General features: G+C 44.9%; 1 protein-coding gene across 1 annotated transcript in view; it reads left to right on the top strand.

The window, feature by feature from the left end:
- LOC109925525 (sodium- and chloride-dependent creatine transporter 1-like) overlaps window positions 1-27,020 on the top strand; it is a 72,122-nt gene that overhangs the window by 27,400 nt on the left and 17,702 nt on the right. Inside the window, exons 3-5 of the mRNA XM_048606653.1 lie at window positions 4,122-4,253; window positions 8,773-9,037; window positions 11,196-11,328. Of these exons, the coding sequence (XP_048462610.1) occupies window positions 4,122-4,253; window positions 8,773-9,037; window positions 11,196-11,328 (530 nt within the window). The remainder of the gene's footprint in view (window positions 1-4,121; window positions 4,254-8,772; window positions 9,038-11,195; window positions 11,329-27,020) is intronic.

Below are 27,020 nucleotides of genomic sequence, written 5' to 3'. Positions count from 1 at the left end.
GTTATCTCTGTTTGGTTGAGGAGATTGCTTCGCGTTTTGATTTGGAGGGATTGAAAGGAGGATTGAGAGTGGCCCCACCTTGTGGGGGGAGTGGGGGTGTGTGTGGGGGAGGGGGCGTGCTCCTGGGCTGGGGGTGGGTGTGGAGGTGGGGTGTGTGCTCGGTGGTGGGGTGGGGGGGAAGTGTGTGTGCTTGGTGGGGGGGGGGGGGGGGGGGGGGGGGGTGGTGTGTGCTCGGTGGGGGATTTCTGTAAATTAAAAATCAGATGAAAGGGAGGATTTAAGAAGAATTAAAATTTTCCGCTTTCAGGCTGGGATTTAAAACTGTTAACCCTTCGGCGATAGTGTTTGAGAAAGTGCATTAGTATTCAGTAACTGTGGTAACAGAGCAGGCTATTGCTAATGCAATTAGTTATCTGTCGAGCCTTCCCAGATCCTGGGATTATTCCCGTGGGATCGAGTAGAAAGTCCGAGAGCCAGCAGAGAATTGAAGAGTGAAACAGATCCTCGGAGCCTGGGGATCTGAACCAAACCCCCACAGAGAGAGCTGGGGTTGGGGGGAGAAAGTTATATTTCCCTGTCTGGTAATTTGGACAATTCCGAAAATTACCTCTGTTTCTCTCTCCACAGGTACTGCCAGACCCACTGAGTTTCTCCAGCACTTTCTGCTTTGATTTCACTTTAATTCCAGAGGAAGCCCCTTCCCATGAGATGGGGACCTGCCAAAAGAACACCCTCCCCCCCACCCCTCCACTGTAATTTTTGTGATGACTTTTCAGGAAAAAAAAGGATGATAGTATAAGGTAGCGATGGAGGTTAGATGGACCTCAGGTTTAGGGTAAAAGTTCGGCACAACATCGAGGGCCGAAGTTCCTGTAGTGTTCTATGTTCTATGTTCACTCCTCCCTCCCTCCCTCCCTGGAGACTGAGGGTGATAGTTTGAAGTTCAGAGGGAGCCGATAATGCCCCATGTGCTGCCAGAATCGGGACAAATAAAGGCACCTTCATTTACCCCTTTTCCAAGGGCTCGATGCAGTTTCTCAACCCGCTCGCTGCCTTCTGCTCGGTCAGATCCCCCCTCTCCCCAGGGGGTGGGGAGTGTGTGACCCCTTTAGGAAGGCTGTGAGGCCATTCCCCTCAAGTATTCCTGCTGTCCGCCTGGGAGGATCCCACCGCTGCAGAGTTCTGTGTCCCACAGGGGCTTGGAGCGCTTGGGTTCTGACACACCATCAACACGGCCCCCTCTCCCAATTCCCACCCCCCACCCCCCACCCCCCCACTCCCATTCCCTCTCCCCACACTCCCATTCCTCCAACACCCCTCCCTCCCCTCACCATCCTGCCCTCTGCCTGTACCCATCCCTGTCCTGCTTCCCCCACCCCACCCCAATGTCTAAATTCTCTCCTACACCCTGACCCCTCCTCCCCCTCCCCTCTTTCTCCACCCCCGCAACCATCGGCAATGGGTCAAGTCCTCTCTATCAGGGAAATGAATAGCCAGCCCCACACCACTGTCCTTATTCATTTGTGGGATGTGGGCATCACTGGCTGGGCCCAGGATTTCTTGCCTATCCCTAATTGCCCCCTTGAGAAGGTGGGGGTGAGCTGCCTTCTTGAACCACTGTAGTCTATGTGCTGTAGGTTGACCCACAATGCCCCTAGGGAGGGAATTCCAGGATTTTGACCCAATGACAGTGAAGGAACAGTGATAATATTTCTAATATATTAAATAAAAGTACATTAGTTAGTGCCAGTAGTGCAAGATAAAATATTTACACTGACATTGTTCCTTTATAAACCATTGCTCACCCACTTAGAGTACAGAATACTGTTCAGACCAGGATTATTGGAAGGCTGTAACCAGAATGGTGGAAGTCTTGGAGGATTATAAGGAATCGTTATTTAAATGAGAGATGTTCTCTGTGGGAAGAAAAAGACTGCAAAGAGAGATGATTCTTTTTCTCAGGATTCTATGGGACTATAAGAGCTTTGACACAACAGTAGAACCAGAAATATAAGCAGGATTTGCTGGAGAAACTCAGCAGGTCTAGCAGCTTCTGTGGAGAGAAGTCAGAGTTAACTTTTCAGGTTGAGTGACCCTTCTTCAGAACTGATGGTAGCTGGGAAAAGGTTGTTATGTATGCTGAAGATGAGGAGGAATAAACGATAGGTTGAGATGGAGCCCAGGGAGAGAGAACAGCAGTTGGACAAAAGAATGAGTAATGGCCAGTTTGGGAGAATCAGTAGCTGCTAACGGGGATCATTAGTGGCTGACGCAAGGCTGTGTGTGGTAGCAGCCCATGTGATAACAAGGCCTGGTGTGTGGGGGTTAGGGTAAGGGCAAGGGCATGGGAAAGTTCAGGCCCTAAAAAGTTTAAACTTGATATGGAGTCCGGAGAGCTGCAGGGTCCCCAAGTGGAAAATGAGGTGTTGTTCTTCCAGCTTATGCTGCAGCAAGCCTAAGAAAGATGTTGGCCAGGGAACAGGGTGATGCGTTAAAGTGGCAGGCAACAGATAGCTTAGGGTTTATTTTGCAGACAACATGTAGATGTTCTGTGAAGTGGTCACCCAGTCTATGCTTCGTTTTCCCAATGTAGAGGAGACCACGTTGTGAGCAGCGAATGCAGTAGACTAGATTCTGGGAAGTGCAGGTGAAGTGTTGCTTCACCTGGAAGGTATGTTTGGGCCCTTGGATACTGGGGAGGGAGGAGGTAAATGGGCAGGTGTGGGAGATGGGTCAGACTCGGTTGAGGGCCCTGTCAACATGGTGCTGGGGAATCCTCGGTTGAGGAAAAAGGTGGATATTTTGGAGGCTCCTTTGTCAAAGTTGGCCTCGTCAGAACAGATGTGATAGAGATGGAGGAACTGGGAGAGTGGAAGAGTCTTTTCAAGAAGGAGGGTGTGGGGATGGATTGTCGAACTCTGGGAGTTGATGTGTTTGTAGTGGATGTTGGTGGCCAGTCCATCCTCAGAAATGGAAACAGATGTCGAGGAAGCGAAGGGTGGATTCTAAGATGGACCAGGTGAAGGCAGGGTGGAAATTGGAAGCAAAATCAATGGATTTTTCCGATCCCAGATGAGAGAGGGAAGCCGCACCAATGATGTAATCAATATATCAGGGTAAGAGTTGTGGGTGGGGGCCAGACTTGGACTGGAGCAAGGAATGTTCCACATACTCTACAAAGAGACAGGCATAACTAGGGCCCACGCGGGTTTCTATGGCCATCACCCTGACCTGAAGTAAATGAGAAGTTAAAGGAGAGAACCCAGGGGACGTGAGTTGTCTTTGAAGGGGGAGGGGTTGGCGGGGGGGGAGAGTCTGGAAATTCTGAACAAACTAGGAAATAAAATCTTGGTGAGAGTGTCATCAAACTATGGACCAGGCTAATGAAGGAAAGGGTGGAGATTTTAATAGTGAATTATTATGTGAATGAATCAGATATTTCTTTCAGAAAATAAGTTTGGGCTCCCATCTTTGAAAATTTTGAAACCTGATGTGAAGTGAGTGCAACATCCTCAGGAGGAGGGGTGACTGGGTGATCTGTTCCCAAATCTCCCCCCACTGTCTTCAAGTCTGGCTCTGTCATGGTCTCATTGATGGACGCTGATCTCTTGGGGTGATGTGTAGAAGGTACGTTCTCTCATGGGTGAGAGCAGAGGGGTTATACATATGAGTGACAAATCCAATGGGCAATTCAGGAGAGAGATCTTCACCCACAGAGCAGTGAGAATGTGGAACACACTCCAACAGGGAGTGGTTGAGGAGAATAGCATCAAAATGATTAAAGGGAAACAGACTGGCATCTACATAACAATGTTTGCCTCAGAGGGGGAGTGACAAAAATTGACAGGACTAACGCCTTGGCTTTGAGAGTGACTGACCAGTGCAGACAGCCATTCTCAGGATGGAAAGTAAATGTTTTATGCAATCACGTCCAACACATCCTGCTCACTATGACCGGGAGCAGTTCATTTGTAAAAGTAGATACCTATCAAATCCCTGACCCTCTAACCTTCTGTAGTGAGGATATGAAACTGTGAAAACAAACCATTTCAGTTCTGTACAACCTGTAAATCTACAATTAAAGAATAACTCCATGTTTCGTCTGTTCTTTGTCTTAACAGGAGTCTTCCTCATTCCTTATTTGCTGATTGTTTTGGTGGGAGGAATCCCAGTTTTTTTCTTAGAGATTGCACTGGGGCAGTTCATGAAACAGGGAGGTATCGGTGCATGGAATATCGTACCTCTCTTCAAAGGTGAGATACAAATCACATCAAAATGTGTGTTTCATTTCATTGGGGTTTCCATTTGTGTGTGTATGAGATTGGGACAGGCCGTGACAGAGAGACAGGAAAATGGAGAGAGGGGAAACTCAGAAAAGTACACAATGTCTGAGAAAATTATTTGCATTCCCATACTTTCAAACTCATTCCATAAATTCATCTGCCTGTTGTAACCATTCTATTCTGGAGAATGTTCTGAGAGTTCTTATTGATGTGGAAATGCTGAATAAATGTAAACTGTCATAGTATGTCTGTCTGTGTGTCTGGTTCCTGTATAGCATCCTATGAGTCTAACATCAAAGGTGGGGAAACTTTGAGAAATTATTCAGGCTAGAATTAATAGTCACCTGGAAAAAAATGCTGGTTAATTTAGAAGCGTCAGCATAGGTTTGTTAAGGAAAAAATGTATCTCATTAATTTACTGGAGCTCTGGAAAAGTAAGAGGGATGCTGAGGGTAATACTGGTCTACATGGACTTGAAAAAGAGACAGCACCTTTTTACAACAGACTGGTGGGAAAAGTTAAATGTCATGAAATAAAGGGATAGTAGCAATGCGGATATCAAATTGACTGAGTGATAGGAAACCAACAGCAATGGTCAATGGATAGTTTTCAGGTGGAGGAAGGTTTGTCATGGAATTCCTGAGGGGTCAGTATTAGGACCCTTGCTTTTCTGGAGATATATTAATGGTTTTGGTGTGCAGGGGACAATTTCAAAATTTGCAGATGGCACAAAACTTGGAAGTATTGTAAACTGCGGAGGACAGTGTGGAATTCCAAAAGACATTAACAGGTTGGTGGAGCGGGCAGAGAGGTGGCAGATGATGTTTGATGCAGGGAAGTATAAAAAGACTGTGTAAAATAAAGGGTACAATTCTAAAGGATTTAGAGGGGCACAGGGACCTGGATGTGCTTTCGTCTTTAAAGGTGCAGGACATATAGAGAGAACTATTAGCATAACACATATTCTAGGCATCGTTAATAGGGGCATAAGTACAAGAGTAAGGTGTGATGTTGAACTTGTACAAGACCTCCAGCTGGACTATTGTGTCCAGTTGTGGGCCCCACATTGAGGGAGAGCTCTGAATGTATAGGAGAGGGTGCAGAAGAGGTTTGTCAAAATGGTTCCAGGAATGAGAAATGTCAGTGATGGGGATAGATTGAAGAGGTTGGGAATGCTCTCCTTGGAGAGAAGGGAGATCTGATAAAAGTTTTCAAAATCATGAGGGGTCTAGTCAGAGAAGATAGGGAGAAGCTGTTCCCATTCCTTAACAGATTGAGAATCGAGGGATTTCAACGATTTGGCAAAATAAACAGATGTGAGGTGGTTCGGGTCTGATGCACTGCCTACAAGTGTGGTGGAGCCAGGTTCAGCTGAGGCTTTCCAAAGGCTGGTGTGGATAATTGTTTCAGTAGAAACAACTTGCAGAGTCTTTAGGAAAAAGCACGAAGTTAAAACACTCATAGCCAGTGCAGACATGATGGTCCAAGTGGCCACCTTCTGTTCTCTAATTTTGTGATTCTGAGGAACATTAGACTCAGAAGCAGATGTAAGCCATTCAGCCCTTCAAGTCTGGTTTGCCATTCAATAGGATCATGGTTGATCTCATTATGGTTTCAACTCCACTTTCTCATCTGTTCTTTCCTCCAAACTTTTGTCTCCCTCGTTTATCAAAACCCTGTCTACTTCAGCCTCGAAAGAGGCTTGTTATGATTCAGATGTCTGTATGTCAGCATGATGGGGTGGGCACCAGGAATTTTACCACTGGGACACTGACCTTTCATACACACCTTCTGCCTTGGTCTAATTGTACAAAAAGGACAGAGACCAAAAAAATAGTAAGACCTTTCAGAATGGAGTGAGAAAACTAGGAAGGTCAGAATTCTCTCTGCAAATGCCAATTACTAGATCAATTGTTAACTCAAAATTTCTGATTCATAGCTTTTTGATAACAATGGTGACTGTAACCATTGTTCATTATCATAACAACCCATCTGGTTCACTAATGTCCTTTTAGAGAAGGAAACAGTCATTGTGACCTGTCCCGGCCCACATGTGACTCCAGACCCACAGCAATGGGGTTAACTGCCCTCTGAAATGCCTTCCACAGCCAATCAATTCAAGGGCAACTAGAGATGGGCAACAAATGTTGGACTTACCAATGACTCCCACATCTCACCTAAGAATGAAGACAAAGGTCTGTGTTAATCTAAGATGTGAGGGATAGGGGGCAAAGCTGGATCTTTGGAGTTTGGGTTCAGAACCCCTTTAATCATATTGAATGCCAGCACAGGTTCTAGGGGCTGAATGGCCGCCTCTTCTTTTATTCAGCATTTATTGCCTATCCCTAATTACCCAGAAGGCAGTTGAGTCAACACACATTACTGTGGGTCTGGAGTCACATATAGGCCAGACCATGTAAAGATGGCAGTTTCCTTTCCTAAGAACATTAGTGAACCAGATAGCTTTTTCCCTGACAATCAGCAATGGACTCATGGTCATCATTAGACCCTTACTTCCAGATATTTTATTGAATTCAAATTCCACCATCTGCTGTGGCGGGATTCAAACCCAGGTCCCCAGAATGTTATCCGGGTTTCTGGTTAACATTCCAGTGATAATACCACTAGGCCATTGCCTCCCCTCGTTCTCCTATTCCTTTGGCCCTGTGCTTTCCAGGGTGGAGCTAGTTTGTGTTCCTCCTTGGCTGATCATCTAGGATCCCCCTGGTCAGGGCCAGGATCACAGCAATCTCTCTGCATTGACTTTTCCTGACTGGCCACTCCTTCCACGTAAAAGTTAGGAACGATACTCAATGTGTTTCCATGGAAATGTCTCCTGGATATTTGGTTGCCCTGGAGACAGTGTGTTCTGTTGGAAAGTAGATTGCCACAGAGTGAGGCATGGGTCCCCCATGGACTCTAACACTTTTTCCCCAGTGCTGATGTCTGATTCCATGGTCTAGAACTCCCTGTTTGCTCTCTGCTTCCCTGTTTAACTTACAGGCTAAATTGTACATTCGCTATCCTCTGATATTAAGAACTGTTCCACAGTCTCTGGAATTGATGAGCATCAATGCATCCCCATTTCTCAGACCACTTCCTTTAATCCCTCTGCTATGTAGATAATCAGACCCTGGGGATTTGTTGGTCTGCAATCCCATCAATTTTCCATCACCATTTCCCTGTCAACACTGATTTCCCTCAGCTTCCGCCCTCTCGCTAAACCCTGTGATGCCCAGCAACTATTTGTGTCCTTTGTGAACACAGAACCAAAGTTTGTATTTAGTTGGTCAGCCATTTCTTTGCTCCCCATTATAAACTCTCCTGTTTCTGACTGTAAGGGACCTACATTTGTCTAAAGCAATCTTTTTCTCATCACATCAAAGGAAGCTTTTACAGCCACTTTTTATTCCCTGCCAGCTTACTTTCATACTCTATTTTGCCTTTCTTAATCAATCCCTTGGTTCTCCTTTTGAATTCTAAACTGCCACCTCTTGTCAGGTCTGTTGATTTTTTTTGGACAATTGTTTGCCTCTTCCTTGGATCTAATACTGTCTCCGATTTCCTGTGTAGTTCTAAAGGGAGACTGGAGAGAGTGGGATACTCAATAAAAACCGAAAGTACTGCAGATGCTGTAAATCAGGAACAAAAACAGAAGGAGCTGGGAAAGCTCAGCACATCTGGAAGCATCTGTGAAGAAAAAATCGGAGTTAACGTTTCGGGTCCAGTTGCCCTTCCTCAGAAAGACTCCCTATTGTAACCCTCTTGCTCTGTGCTGGAATCTGAGGCATTCCCACTCCCTCCCACATGCATTTGGTTTTTTCCTTTCCAGTTTGTTGACCTTGTCCCACCCCTCAGCTCGTTCTAGAATTGACAGGATCGGAAAAGTCCGGAGTCACTTACTCGGCTGAATACATTCATTCAAAAACTACTGTTATAATGTGAGTAGTTTTGGTTCCCTTATTTAAGGAAACGTATCATTTCATTGGAGGCTGTTCACAGGGTTCGCTGGGATGATCCTCAATATGGAGGGATTGCCTTATGAGCAAAGGTTAAACAGGTTGGGACTCTACTCACTGGGGTTTAGAAGAATGGGAGGTGATCTCGTTGAAACCTGTTGGATTCTTAAGGGGCTTGACAGGGTCAATGCTGACAGAATGTTTCGTCTCATGGGAGAGTCCAGGACCAGAGGGCATAGTCTCAAAATTAGGGAACATTAATTTAAGACTGAGATGAGAAGGAATTTCTTCTGAGGGTTGAGTGTCATTGGAGCTACTTACCACAGATAGCTGTGGGGTCAGAGTCCTTGTGTATATTTAAGGCTGAGATAGAGATCCTTGATCAGTCGGGGAATGAAGGGGAAAGGTCAGGAAAGCGGACATGAAGAATGTTGGATCCTGATCCTATTGAATGGGGAAACAGGCTCAAGGGGCTGAATGGCCGACTCCAGTTCCTATTCCTTATGGTTTTATGGCTGTTCCCCATCCAGGTTTGGGCTTCGCTTCGATGGTGATCGTGTTTTTCTGTAACACGTATTATATCATGGTGCTTGCCTGGGGCTTGTACTATCTCATCCATTCCTTCACCAACAATCTTCCTTGGGCAACATGTGGAAACTCATGGAACACTCCAGAATGTACCGAAGTCTTCCGGCATGATCAATGCCACAACGGGACCGTTGTTAACTCCACGGCCTTCAATGTGAGCTGTGATGAGCTAGTGGAAAAGCGCTCGCCCATCATTGAGTTTTGGGAGTAAGTGTGACCTCAAACTGAAAGCAAACATGTTCGTGATCTCAAACCCTTTTTGATTTGTTGATATTTGTACTGTGAGGGGAACGAAAATAGTTTCTGGTCAACAAATATATATCCAAAAAAAATCTAAAGAACTGTGGATGCTGGAAATCAGAAACTGAAACAGAAATTGCTGGAGAAACTGAGCAGGTCTGGCAGATTCTGTGAAGAGACGAACAAAGTTAACTGAGTTTTGAGTCCAGCAACCCTTCAGAACACTGCACTCGAAATGTTAACCCTGTTTCTGTCCACAGATGTTGCCAGACCTGCTGCGTTTCTCCAGCAATTTCTGCAAATATATATCCAAGGTCATAGATAACTCAACCACAACATCTCCCCATCAAACACTACTTATCAGTAAAGTGATTGCTATTGAGCAGCACCTGCTCAGTGACACCCAGTTTGGGTTCTGCCAGGGCCACTCAGCTCCTGACCTCATTACAGCCTTGGTTCAAACATGGACAAAAGAGCTGAATTCCAGAGGAGAGATGAGAGTGACAGCCCTTGACATCAAGGCTGCATTTGTCAGTGTGTGGCATCAAGGAGCCCTGGCAAAACTGGAGTCAATAAGTATCGGGGGCAAACCTTCCATTGAGATGGTTGTGGTTGTGGGAGGTCGATCATCCCAACTCCAGGACATCTCTGCAGGAGTTCCTCAGGGTAGTGTCCTAGGCCCAACCATCTTCAGTTGCTTCATCAATGACCTTCCCTCCATCATGAGGTCAAAAGTAGGGATGTTTGCCGATGATCGCATAATGTTCAGCACCATTCGCGACTCCTCAGATACTGAAGCAGTCCATGTTCAAATGCAACAAGATCTGGACAATATCCAGGCTTGGGCTGACAAGTGGCAAGTGACATTCGTGCCACACAAATGCCAGGCTATGACCATCACCAATAAGAGACAATTTAACCACCACCCCTTAACATTCAATGGTGTTACCATCACTGAATCCCCCACTATCAACATCCTGGGGGTTATCATTGACCAGAAACTCAACTGGACTCACCACATTAACACAGTGGCTACAAAAGCAGGTCAGAAACTGGGAATACTGCGGCCAGTAACTCACCTCCTGACTCCCCAAAGCCTGTCCACCATCTACACGGCACAAGTCAGGAGTGTGATGGAATACTCCCCACTTGCCTGGATGAGTGCAGCTCCAACAACACTCAAGCTTGACGCCATCCAGGACACAGCAGCCCAATGGATTGGCATCACATCCACAAACATCCCACTCCCTCCACCACCGACGCTCAGTAGCAGCCGTGTGTACTATCGACAAGATGCCCTGCAGAAATTCACCAAAGATCCTCAGACAGAACCTTCCAAACCCACGACCACTTCCAGCTAGAAGGACAAGGGCAGCAGATACATGGGAACATCACCCCCTGCAAATTTCCCTCCAGGCCTCTCACATCCTGACTTGGTAATATATTGCTGTTCTTTCACTGTCACTGGGTCAAAATCCTGGAATTCCCTCCCTAAGGGCATTGTGGGTCAACCTACAGCAGATGGACTGCAGTGGTTCAAGAAGGCAGCTCACCCCCACCTTCTCAAGGGCAACTAGGGACAGGCAATAAATGCTGGGCCCAGCCAGCAATGCCCTCATTGCACTTATGCATAACAAAACAAAAATTCCTAGGACAGGTACAGCACAGGGTTAGGTATGGAATAAAGCTCTCCCTACTCTTTTTTAAACTGAAAGAAAGCTCTCTCTACAGTCACCATCAAACATTCCCAGGATGGGAACAGCACAGGGTTGGATAAGAGTCAAGGGAGCTTTATTCTGTATCTAACCCCATTCTCTCCCTGACCTGAGTGCGTTTGGGGATGGTAGAGATGGCTTTCTCAGAGTAAAACTTACTCTGCTCTTTTAAACTGAAAGATGTACTTCGTAATCTGAAAGTAAACCTCCCTTGATTATAAACTAAAAATAAATTGTGAGCAAAGTTCTCCTACACTGTCCCCCACCAAACACTCCCAGTACAGGGACAGAACAAGGTTAGATACAGATGATCTCTGCGGTGATATTTAGTTTAATCCCAATCTCCTGTTCCCCACATCCTGTCGATGATTTCTTTGCGTGTCGATTTCACATCTCTTTAACCTTTTCAGGAGGAAGGTGCTGCGAATCTCCGTTGGGATTGATCACCCCGGATCTATTAACTGGCAGATGCTCCTGTGTGTCCTCGCCACCTGGATTATCGTCTACTTCTGTATTTGGAAAGGTGTGAAGTCAACAGGGAAGGTAAGGAGCCCATCCATCCAGCTCCAATTCACCCAGAGTTCTACTTCCCGCACTTGGGCCATAGCCTTCAATGTTATGACATTTTAAGTGCTTGTTCAAGTATGTTCTAAAGGTTGTGAGGTTTCCCACCTCAACTCCCCTCCCAGGTAGTGCATTCCGGACCCCCACCACCCTCTGGGTGAAAAAAGGTTTTCCTCAAATCCCCTCTAAACCTCCTGTTATGCCCCCTTGTTATTTCCCTTCAACCAAGGGGTACAGTTGCTTTCTATCAACCCTGTCCATGCCCCTCATAATCTTATACACCTCTATCAGGTCACCCCCAGCCTTCCCTGCTCCAAAGAAAACAAGCCGAGTGTATCCAGCTTCTCTTCATAGTTAACCTGCTCCATCCCAGGCAGCATCCTGGTGAATCTCCTCTCCACCCCCTCCAGTGCAACCACATCCTTCCTGTAGTGCACTGACCAGAACTGCACACAGTGCTCCAGCTGTGACCGCACCAAAGTTCTGTACAGCTCCAACATAACCTCCCTGCTCTTATAATCTGTGCCACTACTGGTAGAGGTAAGGGTCCCATATTCCTTTTGTGTTTTGGTTTCAAATCCTTTTTGAAAATATTGGTCCTTGTCACTTGGTTAAAATCATACCCGAGTGAGAGCCAGTGTCCCGGTCCCATACCCCGGTGAGAGTCGGTGCGCGTGGGACCCCGTCTCCTGACTGGGGTTACCTGCCAATGTGGACAAGTTCACTAGTTCCCACATTAGACATCATTTGTCAGATCTTTGCACACTAATTTCACTTGTCCATGTGTTGCTCTTTGAATCCTCGTCACAAGTGGCTTTTCTCCCTGTGTGTCATATTTGTAAATGTAGTGACCTTACATTGGGAGCCTCCATCAATTGTTGGCAGAGATTATGTAAATTATTGAAGTCCCAGCTCTGCTTCCTCTTGTATTCTACTTGTTACGACCTGCTGATCCCAAAATGACCCTTTTATCCCTGTTCTACCTCCTGTTAGTTAACCAATCCTCTAGCTGAGCTAATGTGGTACCCCCTACACCATGAGCTTTTATCTTGTGCAATAACATTTCACGTAACACTTTATTCCAAAATAGCAATTGGAAGTCCACATACACCGCATCAACTGAGTCACCTTTATCCATCCTGCTTGTGGCCTCCTCAAAAAGCTCTAATAAAATAAATTTCCTTTTCCTAAATGGTATTGACTCTGCCTTATTGAGTAGTGATTTTCTCAATGTTATGCAGTGCCTCCTTCATTGTTGGTTTCAAACTGTTCCCAATGACAAATGCTCGATGCACTGGCCTGGAGTTTCTTGTTATCTGTCTACCTTTCTTTTTTTTTGAAGAGAGGTGTCACATTTGCTATTTTCCAATCCATTAAATTTCAGTTTTCTGGAATTGTCAGATCTTTGTTCTTACTGATGTCCCAGTCCATTTTTGCTGCTATTAAGGCAATACACCTGCTGGAGTCTGAAGAAGAGTCAGGCCAGACTCGATTCGTTAACTTTGTTTCTCTCTCCACAGATGCTGCCAGACCTCCTGAGTTTCTCCAGCAATTCCTGATTTGACTGTCCTTTGCTAGTGATTGTTTGAAGTTCCTGTCTCCCATTTCTCTTGGTGTTCATCTATTCTTAAGAATTTCTTTTGTGTCTTGAATTCTTCACTTTTCTTTTATCCATTCATGGGGCTTTTGCGTCGCTGGCTGGGTCCAGCATTTATTGTCCATCCTTAGTTGCCCCTTGAGAAGATGGTAGTGAGCTGCCATCTTGAACTGCTGAATGGAGTCGATATTGCCAGGGGGCATGCTGTAAGCAATCAGTCTAATGTCAGCGTCAGATTGTGAGAACATTCAAACAGAAGACAAACACCATCTGGTGTGTGCCTGAGTGAATGCAGCAAAAATTGAGTTGAGAAGAAAAACCTGTAGATGCTGGAAATCAGAAACAAAAACAGAAACTGCTGGATAAACTCAGCAGGTCTGGTAGCATCTGTTAGTACAGGACCATTTTCCACATTGCCAGGTAGATGCTTGGCTAGGGGAGCGGCACATTCTGGAGCACAAGTCTTCAGTACTACTGCCGGAATGTTGTCAGGGCCCATAGCCTTTGCAGTATCCAGTGTCTCCAACCGTTTCTTGATATCACGTGGAGTGAATCAAATTGGCTGAAGACTGGTATCTGTGATGCTGGGGACCACTGGAGGAGGCACTACACCCATGCACACACTACACACGCACACACTACACACTCACACACATGCACTCTCACACACACACACAGACACAGACACACACTACACACATGCACACACTACACACGCACACACTACATACACACACACACACATCCACTCGGCACTTCTGGCTGAAGATTGCTGCGAATGCTTCAGCGTTATCCTGATGTGCGGAGCTCCCCCATCATTAAGGACTTGAAATAAATGGTGACAGTCAGGGGCAGGCCATCATTTTAACAGTCAATTGCACTCTACAAATCTGTTAGGGAGGGAATTCCAGGATTTTGACCCAGCAATGGTGCAGGAACAGAGAGATATTTCCAAGTCAGGATGGTGAGTGGCTTGGAGGGGAACTTGCAAGTGGTGGTGTTCCACTGCATCTGGTCCTTCTAGATATCAAATTGGAATCTCTAATTCAGATACAGCAGCTCAAATCCTGGTAACAAAAAATCCAGTTCTGTACTATTGATAGTTTTGCCTCTTCTGGTTAGTGTTCTAATGGATCACTGACATCTGTTCACAAATTCTCGATGGAAATGGTCGTGGGTTTCAAAGTACTTTCTGTAAAATATCTAGTCTATGTTTTTGCCATTTTACTTGTGTCTGTAACATGTGAACTGTTGGGAGAGTTCAGAAATGAATAGAATAAATAATAACACTGGCAAAGGGACAAGATGACAAAATTCATGAACTAATTTTGTTGAATTGTGTTTTGAAAGCACAAAGACCTGAGTGTTGAGAGCTCCCAGATTATGATTCCCCAGGTGAGTAACAGTGAGCTGGGCCTGTTCATAGAATATCATGTTCACACTGATTTTTCCGCTTCAGTGAGGCCCTCCTTTCATACAGATCCACACACGCTGAAAAAATCCTCAAATATTTAGCTTTTAATCTCCAGGACAACTCTCCTCTTTCTTCCAGCTCCCTTTCTTACTTAACGAACAAGAGTCATTAATGAATTAATTCATTGTTCACGCCTGAAATTAAAAAGCTGCTACTAAGGTGGCCATCAAATCATTTCAATTATTGTAAAACCCACCTAGTTCACCTGTAGGCCAGAAAATTCCTTGTTCTAAGGAAGGGTCACCAGATCTGTTTTTTCTTTCTTCACAGATGCTGCCAGACCTGCTGAGCTTTTCCAGCAACTTCTGTGTTTGATCCTGATTTACAGCATCAGCAGTTCTTTCGGTTTTTATTTCCAGAATGTTTCCTTCAGTGAATGGTGTTAGGAACTAGTTGCATGTTAATGAATTTGAATTTCACTGTCTGCAGTGGTAGGATTTAAATCCTTTAGCCTGAGGCTCCAATGATGTTACCATGACACCCAGCACCTCTGCCATGCATTTTCTCCATCCTACCGTTGCTATCAAGCCAGGGGCTCAGCCCTGGTTATGCCGTAGACCATGCCAAAAGCAGCAATGGGTGTATCTGAGAAGTGAGGTGTCAACTTGGTGAAGCTACCAAATGGATCAAACCAGCATTTGTAACAAGTGATAGATAGAGCTAAGCAAATCCACAAACAGATCAAAGAACAAAGAACAATACAGCACAGGAACAGACCCTTCGGCCCTCCAAGCCTGCACACCACATTTTGCCCTTCCATACAGAAACTGTCTTCACTTACAGGATCCATATCCCTCTATTCCCTTCCTATTCATGTATTCGTCCAGGTGCTTCTTGAATGTTGCTGTTGTGTCTGCTTCCACCACCTCCTCTGGCAGCACGTTCCAGGCACTCACCACCCTTTGTGTGAAAATCGTGCCTCGCATATCTCTTAACACCTACCACCCCCCACACCTTGAAGCAGTGTCCCCTAGAAACTTATCCCTCATACCTGCCACTCTATCCATACCTTTCACAATGTTATAAACTTCAATCAGGTCGCCCCTCAACCTTCTGTGTTCCAGTGAAAACAAACCCAGTCTATCCAACCCTTCTTCATAACTAAAATCCCCAATACCAGGCAACCTGCTGGTAAACCTTTTCTGTACCCTCTCCAAAGTGTCCATATCCTTCTGGTAGTGTGGTGACCAGAACTGTACACAATATTCCAAGTGCGGCCTGACTAAAGTTCTATAAAGAAAGCTGCAGCATAACTTGTCTATGAGATCTAAGCTCTGCAGTTATACTACATCCAGTTGTAAAAGGTGATGGAAAATTACATAACTCACTGGAGGAGGCAGGTTCTCAAATATTCCCATCCTCAATGATGAAAGAGCCCAGCACGTCAGTGCAAAAGATAAGGCTGAAGCTTTCACAGCAATCTTCAGCCAGAAGTGCCGAGTGGATGATCCATCTCGGCTTCCTCCAGTGGTCCCCAGCATCACAGATATCAGTGTTCAGCCAATTCGATTCACTCCATGTGATATCAAGAAACGGTTGGAGACACTGGATACTGCAAACGCTATGGGCCCTGACAACATTCCAGCAATAGTACTGAAGACTTGTGCTCCAGAACTTGCCGCTCCCCTGGCCAAGCTGTTCCAGTACAGTTACAACACTGGTATCTACCTGACAATGTGGAAAATGGTCCTGTACTAACCCACAGGACAATTAAAACCTGCATGACCTACCTGTTATGATCCCAGCTGACGTTAGGTCCCAAACTGCGATCTGACCTTGTTTTTGTTTTATTTGGTTTCAACAAACAGGGTCTTGCATTGAAACACAAATGCTGCAGGTTTTAACAATAAAACTGAAGCTCATTATGCAAAAGAAATGAAGATGAAGTAAAATAAACCAAACTTTACATACAACACAAGTTTAAAGATTTCAAAACACGCAGTAAAGTATAATCCCATTAATCTCAACAGCATTCCTTTACAATACCCATACCACAGAGAGAACTCCTATCTCTGTCACACACACGGTTTGAAATGCTTGTGATTTCAATTCCCCAGTCTTGAGAATCTGATTACCTCTTCAATGAATCTTTACAGAGTGGGGCTTAGAATTTCTCAGCTTCAAATGATCCCTTCAGGGTTTTAACTGATGTATCTTGTCCATAACTTTTAAAACTAAACTCCTCACTCAGAGGCAACCTGTCTCCCTTTGTTATTGCATCCAATGTGAGGCCAGACTTCTGCAAACTTGCCCAGTTGAAACCCAGAGGTTTTGTGTGTGTGTGTGTGCGCACGCAAGATCAACAATGGGCCAAATGGATGAAATCTGTATTTACACCAGTAGCTGTTATGTCACACTTGCATTGAGAGATTTCTAAATGTGTGGCTCTCCCCTTTCTCTCTCACTCAGCCCCCTCACTCACTGTCTCTTTCTTCCCCTGCCTCACTGATGTCCTTCTGTCCCTTTTCCCAATCTCTCTCTCTGCTGCGTCCCCTCATCTAACCCCTTGCTTTGGCCATTTCTCACTCTGACTTGATACACCAACCCACCAGACAATGGGATCAAATCTGTGTCTAGCATATGCAATCGGAGTCTTTTTGTGGCCTTGAGTTTTCCGTTTTAATGCAAATTTATTTTGTTTAATCATCCTGTTCCAGAAGGTACAACCTTCATTGTTAAACTCCCGCCACCTCAATTCTGCTGTCTGGAGCCAAAGTCATTACTATAAGACCATACACATTGGAGCAGAACTAGTCCATTCAGCCCGTCATGGCTGATATGTTTCTCAGTCCCATTCTCCTGCCTTCTCCCCATAATCTTTGATTCCCATAATAATCAGGAACCTTATCTGTCTCTGTCTGAAACACACGCAATGGCTTGGCATCTACAGCCTTCTGTGGCAATAGTTACATGCAGACATGGGGGCGTTCCTCTAGGCACTCCCGTATGCCCCCACAATCCAAAGATGTGCATCATAGGGTGGATTGGCCATGCTAAATTACCCATAGTGTCCAGGGATGTGCAGGCTAAGTGGAATGGCCATGGGAAATGCAGGGTTGTGGGGTGGGTGTGGGAGGTATGTTCTCCAGAGGGTTGGTGTGGACTCAATGGGCTGAATGACCTGCTTCCACACTGTAAGGATTCTATCTTTCTATTCTTCTGACCAAAGTGCATAAACTTCACACTTTCCCTCATTGTATTCCATCTGCCACTTCTTTGCCCTCACTCCTAACCTATCTAAATCCAGCTGCAGCCTCCCCACTTCGTTAACACTGCCTGTCCCGCCACCTATCTTGGTGTCATTTGCAAACTTAACAACAATGCCCTCAGTTCCTTTGTCCCCATTGTTAATGTATAACGTGAATAGTTGTGGTCCCAAAACTGATCCCTACGGAACCTCGCTAAACAATTTTATTGGAGAGGATTCTTCAAGACAGGGTTTACTCCCACTTGGAAATCAGTGGGCATATTAGTGAGAGGCAACATGGTTTTGTGAAGGGTAAGTCGTGTCTCACTAACTTGGTTGAGTTTTTTGAGGACGTGATGAAGATGATTGAGGGTAGGGCAGTGGATGTTGTCTACGTGGACTTCAGTAAGGCCTTTGACAAGGTCCCTCATGGCAGGCTAATACAGAAGGTAAAGACACATGGGGTCAGAGGTGAGCTTGCAAGATGGATTAAAAAACTGGCTGGGTCATAGAAGACAGAGGGTAGTAGTGGAAGGGTGCATTTCTGAATGGAGGGCTATGACTAGTGGCATTCCTCAGGGATCAGTGTTGGGACCTTTGCTGTTTGTAATATATATAAATAATGTGGAGGAAAATGTAACTGGTCTGATTAGTAAGTTTGCTCATGACACAAGGGTTGGTGGAATTGCGGATAGCGGAGGACCGTCAAAGGATACAGCTGGATATGGATCAGTTGGGCAGTGAGATGGTAGATGGAGTTTAATCCAGAAAAATGTGAGGTAATGCATTTCAGAAGGTCTAATCCAGATGGAAAATATACAGTAAATGACAGAACCCTTAAGAGTATTGACAGCCAGAGGGATCTGGGTGTACAGGTACACAGGTCACTGAAAGTGGCAACGCAGGTGGAGAAGGTAGTCAAACAAGGCATATGGCATGCTCGCCTTCATCAGCCGAGGCACTGAGTTTAAAAATTGGCAGGTGATATTGCAACTTTATTGAACCTTAGTTAGGTTGCATTTGGAATATTGTGTTCAATTCTGGTCGCCACACTACCAGAAGGATGCGGTGGTTTTGGAAAGGGTACAGAAAAGATTTACCAGGATGTTGCCTAGTATGGAGGGTATTAGCTATGAGGAGAAGTTGGAGAAACTTGGGTTGTTCTCACTGGAACAATGGAGGTTGAGGGGCGACCTGATAGAGGTCTACAAGATTATGAAGGGCATGGACAGAGTGGACAGTCAGAAGCTTGTTACCAGGGACCATGGGTTTAAGGTGCGAGGGGCAAGGTTTAAGGGTGATGTACGAGGCACCTCATACTGTTCAAACTATTGAAAACTTCTCTGATAACATAGCTAGCTTACCCTTGTACTTCGTCTTCTCCACCTTTTTTACTGTGTAGTTATCCCCTGCTGGTTTTTAAAATTCTGCCCAGAGGGCTTCCCACTAATCTTCACCACAATTGTTTGCTTTGTCTTTTGTTTTTATGCTGTCCCTGACTTCCCTTGTCAGCCATGGTCGCCTCACCCATCCATTAGTCTGTTTCTTCCTTGGGATTGCTGCTGTGTCTCCTGATTTACCCCCAGAAACTCCTACCGTTGCTCCCCCACTGTCTTCCCTGCCAGGCTCCCTTTGCAATCAACTCCAGCCAGCTCCTCCCTTGTGTCTCTTTGTAGTTACCTTTACTCAAATGTAATCCCATTCCATCTGATTCCAGTTTTTCCCTCCCAAACTGCATGGGGAATTCTATCACTGTCCCTTAGGGGGTTCCTTCACCTTCAGCTCCCTAACCCAGTCTGCCTCATTACACCTCACTAAATCCAGAATTGCCTGTTCCCGAGTGGGTTCTACCACAGACTGCTCCAAAAAAAGAAAACACCATCTCCTTAGACATTCCACAAATTTCTTTTCTTGGGATCCACTACCAGCTTGATACTTTTTTTTTCCCCAGTCCACCTGCAAATTGAAGTCCCCCCATATTATTGTAATATGATTTTTCTATCTCCAGATTTATTTTCTTCCCCACATCCTCTCAACTGCTAGGAGTACTGAACACGGCTCTCGTCAGGGTCTCTTTCCTTTTGTGATTCCTCAACTTTACCCACATGTACACGTCCCAATCCTATATCACTTCTTGCTATCAATTTAATTATATTGATTATTAACAAGGCAACCCCAACCTCTCTGCCCATTGGCCTGTCCTTTCGATAGGATGTGTTTCCTTGGAGATTTTGTTCCTAGCCCTGATCCCCTTGCAGCTACAATCACTGATACCCACAACATTATACCTGCCATTCCAATCTGCACTACAAGCTCGTTTACCTTGTATTTAAGTACAACCCCCTCATTGCTGCATTGACTGACCCCCTTCCCATAGTTGTCCCTTTATCTGCTCTGCCTGCAGTTAGACTCCTGACCCTTTCCATACTCTCTGCCCTACATCCTTACCACCAACCCCCCCACTCCGCCCTTAACCGCTTTCCATAATTTTTCATGCAACTGAACCCACCCCCACTTTCAGTTTAAAGCCCTACCCATAGCCCTAGTTATGTAATTCACAGGACTCCAGTCCCACCGAGATTCAAGTGGAGCCTGTCCCATCACAACAGTTCCCTCCTTCCCCAGTACTAGTGCCAACATTCCATGAATTCAAAACCATTTCTCTCATGCTAATCTTTGAACAACACATTTACCTCTTTAATCTTGTTGACCCTGTGCCAATTAGCTCAAGAACCACATGACACCAGGTTACAGTCCAAAACTTTCAGAGCACTGCTCCTTTGTCAGGTGAAGTGGAGGGAATTGCACAGGCACAGAATTTATAGGCAGCGAGATCACTGCAAGAATATCTAGGTAATTAAGAGTGTCAAAAAAATAGTACAAATGATTTGAATGGAGTTTCAACAGGCTGAATAACAAGTCTTTGCAGGTAACCAAAAATGTCAGCTGGTGTGAGTAAAGTGTCAAACAGCTGAATAGCATGTGAAGGAATGGCCTATTATCTGATCAATTAACACAGAGAGATAATGTTGTGAATTTGATTCCAGTTTTAAAAGTCTGGTCTCACTTAAAAGCTGATCTCAGTAATGATAATGTCCTACTATTCTTCCTGACAAAATTACCCATTTTTCATTTCTCACGTTATACTCAATTTGCCAGATTTTTGCTCACTTATTTAACCCTATCGATATCTTTTGTAATCACCTTATGTCCTCTTCATGACTCACTTTCTGACCTTCCTTTGTCTTCAGCAAATTCAGCTCCATGCCTTTTGGTCTCTTCATCCAAATCAATTCTATAAATTGTGAAGAATTGAGATTTCATCACTGAGCCCTGTGCTACACTACTCACGACACCCTGCCAGCCTGAAAAACTCATTTATTTCCTACTCTCTGCTTCCTATTAACCAGCCTATCTTCTATCTGTGCTAATGTGCTACTCTCTGCATTATAGTCTTTCAATTACTGCAACAACCTTTCATGTGATACTTTATCAAATGCCTTGTGGAAATTTAAGTACAATACATCCCCTGGCATCCTTTTATCCCCAGAGCACATTATTTCTTTTCCTTTATTTTGGTGGCCAGAAGTGCCCTTACACACCACTGAACATGTTATCTCCCCCATCACAAAATCACCTTGACTTTTTGGTTTTTAACTACTAACCTCCACCAGTAAGTCACTCATGTGGCGAATTGAATATTTCCATGCAAAGCCTGTGATGGGTAATGCAAGCCATCAAAAGTGAGAGAGGGGGAGAGGATTAAAACAAAATGGAGTTAGAGCAGGAGATAAAGTACTCCACCCCACTGCAGTGCCCACCTCTCTCTCTAAAGGCATTGAGAATATTAGAGGACACCACATGCTTTCTCTCCAAAGACACTGGGGTAGGAGAAGGGTAGGCAGTCAGCAGAAATGACCGTCCCCAAGAATGCGCTATTTCAAATACTATGCCCCCAATAATTGGTTACACATGGATAAAACCATGTTGACTTTGATTGCCTTGAATTTGTCAAAGTGCCCCATTATAACAGAGTTATAGAGTAATACAGCATGGAAACAGGCCCTTCGGCCCAAACTGGTCCATACTGACCATGGCACCCACTCAGCTAGTTAAATCTTTAATAATAGCGTCTAACATTTTTCCTTTGGCAGATATTAAGCAAACTGACCTGTAATTTCCCTTCCCCAAATCATTCAGAAAATTAACATGCATCAACTATCTCACCAGCAACTTCTTTTAAGACCCTGGGATGAAGTCCAAGTCCCAGGCACTTGTCCAGCTCAGCTCCAATGATTTCCTTTAGTACCACCTCTCTAGTGATTCTGAATTTCCCCAAGTCCCTCCCACGCTTTCCCTTCCTGGTTTATTGCTGCTTCAGGATGATTTTTGTATCTTTGACATTGAAAACTGATGCAAAATACAATAATGTGCACAAGCATATGATATTGGAGCAGGAGTAAGCTGTTCATCCCTTCAAGCCTGTGTTTCAAATTCTACGTTCCCACCTATCCTTGATAACCATTGACACCCCCTCCACCTGACTACAATCTATCCACCTGCCTTAAAAATATTCCATGACCCCACTGCCTCTGCCTTCTGGGGCAGAGTTCCAAAACTGCACAGTCCATGGAGGGAAAAACGCTCTCACCTCTGTTCCAAAAGGGTGACCATTAATCTTAAAAGTGTCCCTTAGCTCTAGACTCGCCTAGAAGAGAAAATATCCTTTCCGTGTCTAAGTTATTGAATCTATTCAGGAACTTATTCACTTCAACTGTCACCCCTCACTCTTCTAAATTCAAATGGGAACAAGTCCAGTCCATCCACCCCTCACTCATAGAATAATCAGCCAGGTATTTAAGTGTGAAAGCTCCTCTGACCCTCTCATTCTTTAAATAAGGAAAGGAAAACTGTACACAATATTTGAGATCTGGTCTCTCCCATGGCCTTGTACAGCTGAAGCACAACTTCCTTACTTTTATAGTCAATTCCTCTCATAATAAAAGACAACATCTCATTGGCCTCCTTAATGATATGCTGTACCCATGTGCTAATTCTTCAATAACCCATGAACCAGAATACTGAAACCTTCATTCCTTGGAAATCTGCAATCATTCTGCATTTGAATGGCTGAAGGTGCTGGCTACTGCAAAGGTTATGGACCCTAACAACACTTTAGCAATAGCACTGAAGACAGATGTTCGAAATCTTACAGCTCCCTAGCCAAGCTGTCCCAGTACAGTCACAACACTGGCATCTGGGGGGAGGTGATGGGCTAGTGGTATTATCGCTGGACTGTTAATCCAGAGACCCAGGTAATGTTCTGGGGACCCAGCTTCAAAACCCATCGTGGCAGATGGTGGAATTTGAATTCAACAAATATCTGGAATTAAGAGTCTAATAATAACCATGAATTGATTGTTGGAAATTGGTTTACTAATGTCCTTTAGGGAAGGAAACTGGCATCCTTACCTGGCCTACATGTGACTCCACACCCACAGCAATGTGGTTGACTCTTAACAGCCCACTGGGCAATTAGGGATGGGCAATAAATGCTGCCTGGTCAGCAACGCCCTCATCCCGTTAATGAATAAAGGATCTACCTGACAATATGGAAAATTACCCAGATATATCTTGTATGTAAAAAGCAGGACAAATCCAACCCGGCCAATTACCGCCCCATCAGTCTGCTCTTGATGATGGGGAGGTGATGGCTTAGGGGAGGTTTTTTTTTATCACTAGACTATTAATTCAGGAACCCAGATACTGTTCTGGGGACCTAGGTTTGAACGCTGCCATGGCAGACAGTGGAATTTGAATTCGATAAAAATCTGGAATTAAGAGTTTAAGGATGACCGTGAATCTATTGTCAATTGTTGGAAAAACCCATCTGGTTCACTAATGCCCTTTAGGGAAGGAAACTGCCATCCTTACCTGGTCTGGCCTACATGTGACTCCAGACCCACAGCAATGTGGTTGGCTTTTAACTGCCCTCTGGGCAATTAGGGATGGGCAATAAATGCTGGCTCAGCCAGTGATGCCCTCATCCTGTGAATGAATTTAAATAAAGTGATGGAAGGTGTCAGTAACAGCGCTATCAAGCAGCACCTGCTCAGCAATAACCTGCTCAGTGACGCCCAGTTTGGGTTCTGCCAGGGCCACTCAGCTCCTGACCTCATTACAGCCTTGGTTCAAACATGGACAAAAGAGCTGAATTCCAGAGGTGAGTGAGAGTGACAGCCCTTGATATCAAGGCTGCATTCGACCAAGTGTGGCATCATGGAGCTCAATGGTATCAGGGGCAAACTCCCCGCTGGCTAGAGTCATACCTGACACACAGGAAGATGGTCATGGTTGTGGGAGGTCAATCATCTCAGCTCCAGGACACCTCTGCAGGAGTTCCTCAGGGAGTGTCCTAGGCCCAACCCCATCTTCAGCATTTCAGATTGCACAATATTCAGCACCGTTCGCAACTCCCCAAGTACGAAAACAGTCCATGTTCAAATGCAACAAGATCTGGGCAATATCCAGGCTTGGGATGACAAGTAACAAGTAACATTTGCGCCACACAAATACCAGGCTATGACCATCTCCAACAAGAGACAATCTAACCATCACTCCTTGACGTTTAATGGCTTTATCATTGCTGAATCCTGTTATTTAGTTTAAAATCCTCCCAACTGCCCAGTTCTGAGGCTCACTTTAAGACTGAAAATCTAGAATTTAAGTTGCCGATGTTAGTTAAATGCTAATTTCAAACTGTGAACAAGCTTAGATTAGATTCTCTTAGCCACGAACAGCAAGCCCTCAGTCCCAGCAACATAGGAAATGTGGTGGCTAATTTATACACTAAAATATGCTACAAGCAATTATGATTCCAGCGGATATTACTGAGCAAATCAGATCGTAGACTGGAACCTGGCTTGATAGATCATTTTGTTTGGTTTTAATGAGGTGGTCTTTCACTGAAACACAAATGTGCAACGTTGCAATTTTGGTTATAGCAATAAAACTGCAGGTTATTATGCAAAAGAAATGAAAATAAAATAGAATAAACCAAACCATTTATGTATAACACAAAGATTTCAAATCACACAATATAATCCAAATAATCCCAGCAGCATCCTTACAATACTCAAATCCAAAGAGAATCCCAATCTTTATCTCACAGAAAGGTTCACTTCATTCTGGCTTTAATTGCCAGTTGTAGGAATCTGTTAACCTCTTCCTTCATTCATCATATACACCTAAGCTTAGGCTTTCTCAGCTTCACGTAACCCTTCAGGGTTTTAACTAAACTAATCCGATCTGAAACTGTTAAACAAAACTCTTACACTGAGATAACTGCTTTCTGAACGATCATAAAACTTTCCCTGGAGCCCTGTTTCACTTACCTAACTTCAGTCAAGAATTCTGCAACAGCCCCAAACTGAAACAAAACATCCCTTTTCCAAATTATTAGTGTCTGCCCTGAAATTTCAGAATCAATCTGAAAGCTGAATGCACTATTCCGTTTACTTTGTTCACTTGTAAAAGCTCCCCCAATGTAATAAAATTCCTATTATTCTTCATGAAGTCTCTCTCTAAACCTGCTTTTAAAAATACATCACCATGGCAACAGAAATACTTAAATACAAATCATTAACCACCTTCAAACTCAGAAGACTTATATACCACTAGATCCACAATTGAAAAATCCAAAATAAATGCTATGAAAATATATATAAGTCACATAGTGGTAAGATATATAAATGGATAATCTGTGTAGTTAATAATTGTTGGGAGAAAGCATTAACTCAGGATGCTGGGGAAAACTCTCAATCACTTCAAGTCTTTTATCTAAGAGAGCCTCAGATTAATCACCCGTTAAATGACGGAGCTCTGTCATCGTCCAGGATTCTTGCACATCATCCCTGTCCTGTGACCTGGGGTAATTAACAGAAGAGTCAATACGTCTGGATTCCTGCCTGTTTTCCACAGAAAACGGGGGAAGACATTTAGCCTTCCCAAACACTCCCTCAGCACCGACCCTCCGACAGTGCGGTGCTCCCTCAGTACTGACCCTCCGACAGTGCGGCACTCCCTCAGCACTGACCCTCCGACAGTGCGGCACTCCCTCAGTACTGACCGTCTGACAGTGCGGCACTCCCTCAGCACTGACCCTCCGACAGTGCGGCACTCCCTCAGTACTGACCCTCTGACAATGCGACCCTCCCTCAGCACTGACCCTCCGACAGTGCGGCGCTCCCTCAGTACTGACCCTCTGACAATGCGACCCTCCCTCAGTACTGAGTAGCTGAGGACTTAAAGCCTTGATTTTGTGAGGTAATGGCGAGAGAGAATCTAACTGACTGCAACACATCTGCCATCTGCTGACTTTAAGAATAAACTGAACAGCTGCCCTATCAAACACAGCAATTGTTAAGCAGGAGAGAGTTTGGAGAGGTCGGTGTGGACTGCTTTATGATGGATCAGTTACAATATTCTGCTCTGTTTTGCAGTGTTAGTATCATGTTCCTTTCTGTGAGCACCAGTGATATTTAACACTCAGCAGGTGAGCGAGAGGTTGCCAGGATTATTTTCTGTGTTGGTTGTTACTTAAAAGTGGACGTTGTGTGTCCTGTAGCCTCACCACATGGCATCTCTGTTTTAGAATATTTTACTCTGCCTCTGACTCATATTCTCATCTCATCCTATCAATCCAGCTCTGTCTGTAATCACGCTGATCCACCCACACACTCACATCTTGCTGAGTGTTGCTGTAAGAAGGTCAGGAGCATTCTCAATCCCTGGTACAATACTGTTACTGATCACAGAACTCACACTCTCATTGGCAGTGACCAGCTCTCCTGGGTAAAGCCTGGGCTGGAAGTTTACATCAAATCACAGAACATTTACGCACAGAAACAGGCCATTCAGCCTATTTAGTCCCTGTTATTGCTTATGCTCCACACTAGCCCCCTCTCATCTTTCTTCATAAATCCATGTTGGTAAATTTCAATTACCACACTGGCTGAGGTCACCATGAAAGACTCTCCTTCCCAACCACTCCCCTCGCCTGAGGTATGTCCACCACTGGTCATCCCTCTCTCTAATGACAGAGTGGGACAATAGTCTGGTAAAATGATTGCAAGTTTATGTTTTATTGATACATCTGCCATGTGTTTATCCAGCTTCCTTTCTGCATGATTCCACTCATTCACATCACCATGATCGCAAGCTCCCCATCCTCCCCTATCCTCCCCCATCTTCCCCCATCCTCCTCCAATCCTCTTCCATCCTCCTCCATCCTCCCCCATCCACCCCCATCCACCCCCATCCACCCCAATCCTCCCCCATCGTCCCCCATCCTCCCACATCCTCCCCCATCCTCCCCCATCCTCCCACATCCTCCCCCATCTTCTCCCATCCTC

Source organism: Rhincodon typus, chromosome 16 (genome assembly GCF_021869965.1).
Source record: "Rhincodon typus isolate 14 chromosome 16, sRhiTyp1.1, whole genome shotgun sequence".
Lineage (NCBI taxonomy): Eukaryota > Metazoa > Chordata > Chondrichthyes > Orectolobiformes > Rhincodontidae > Rhincodon > Rhincodon typus.
Note: the sequence above shows the minus strand (reverse complement) of the source record. Positions and strands in the feature narration are given on the sequence as shown.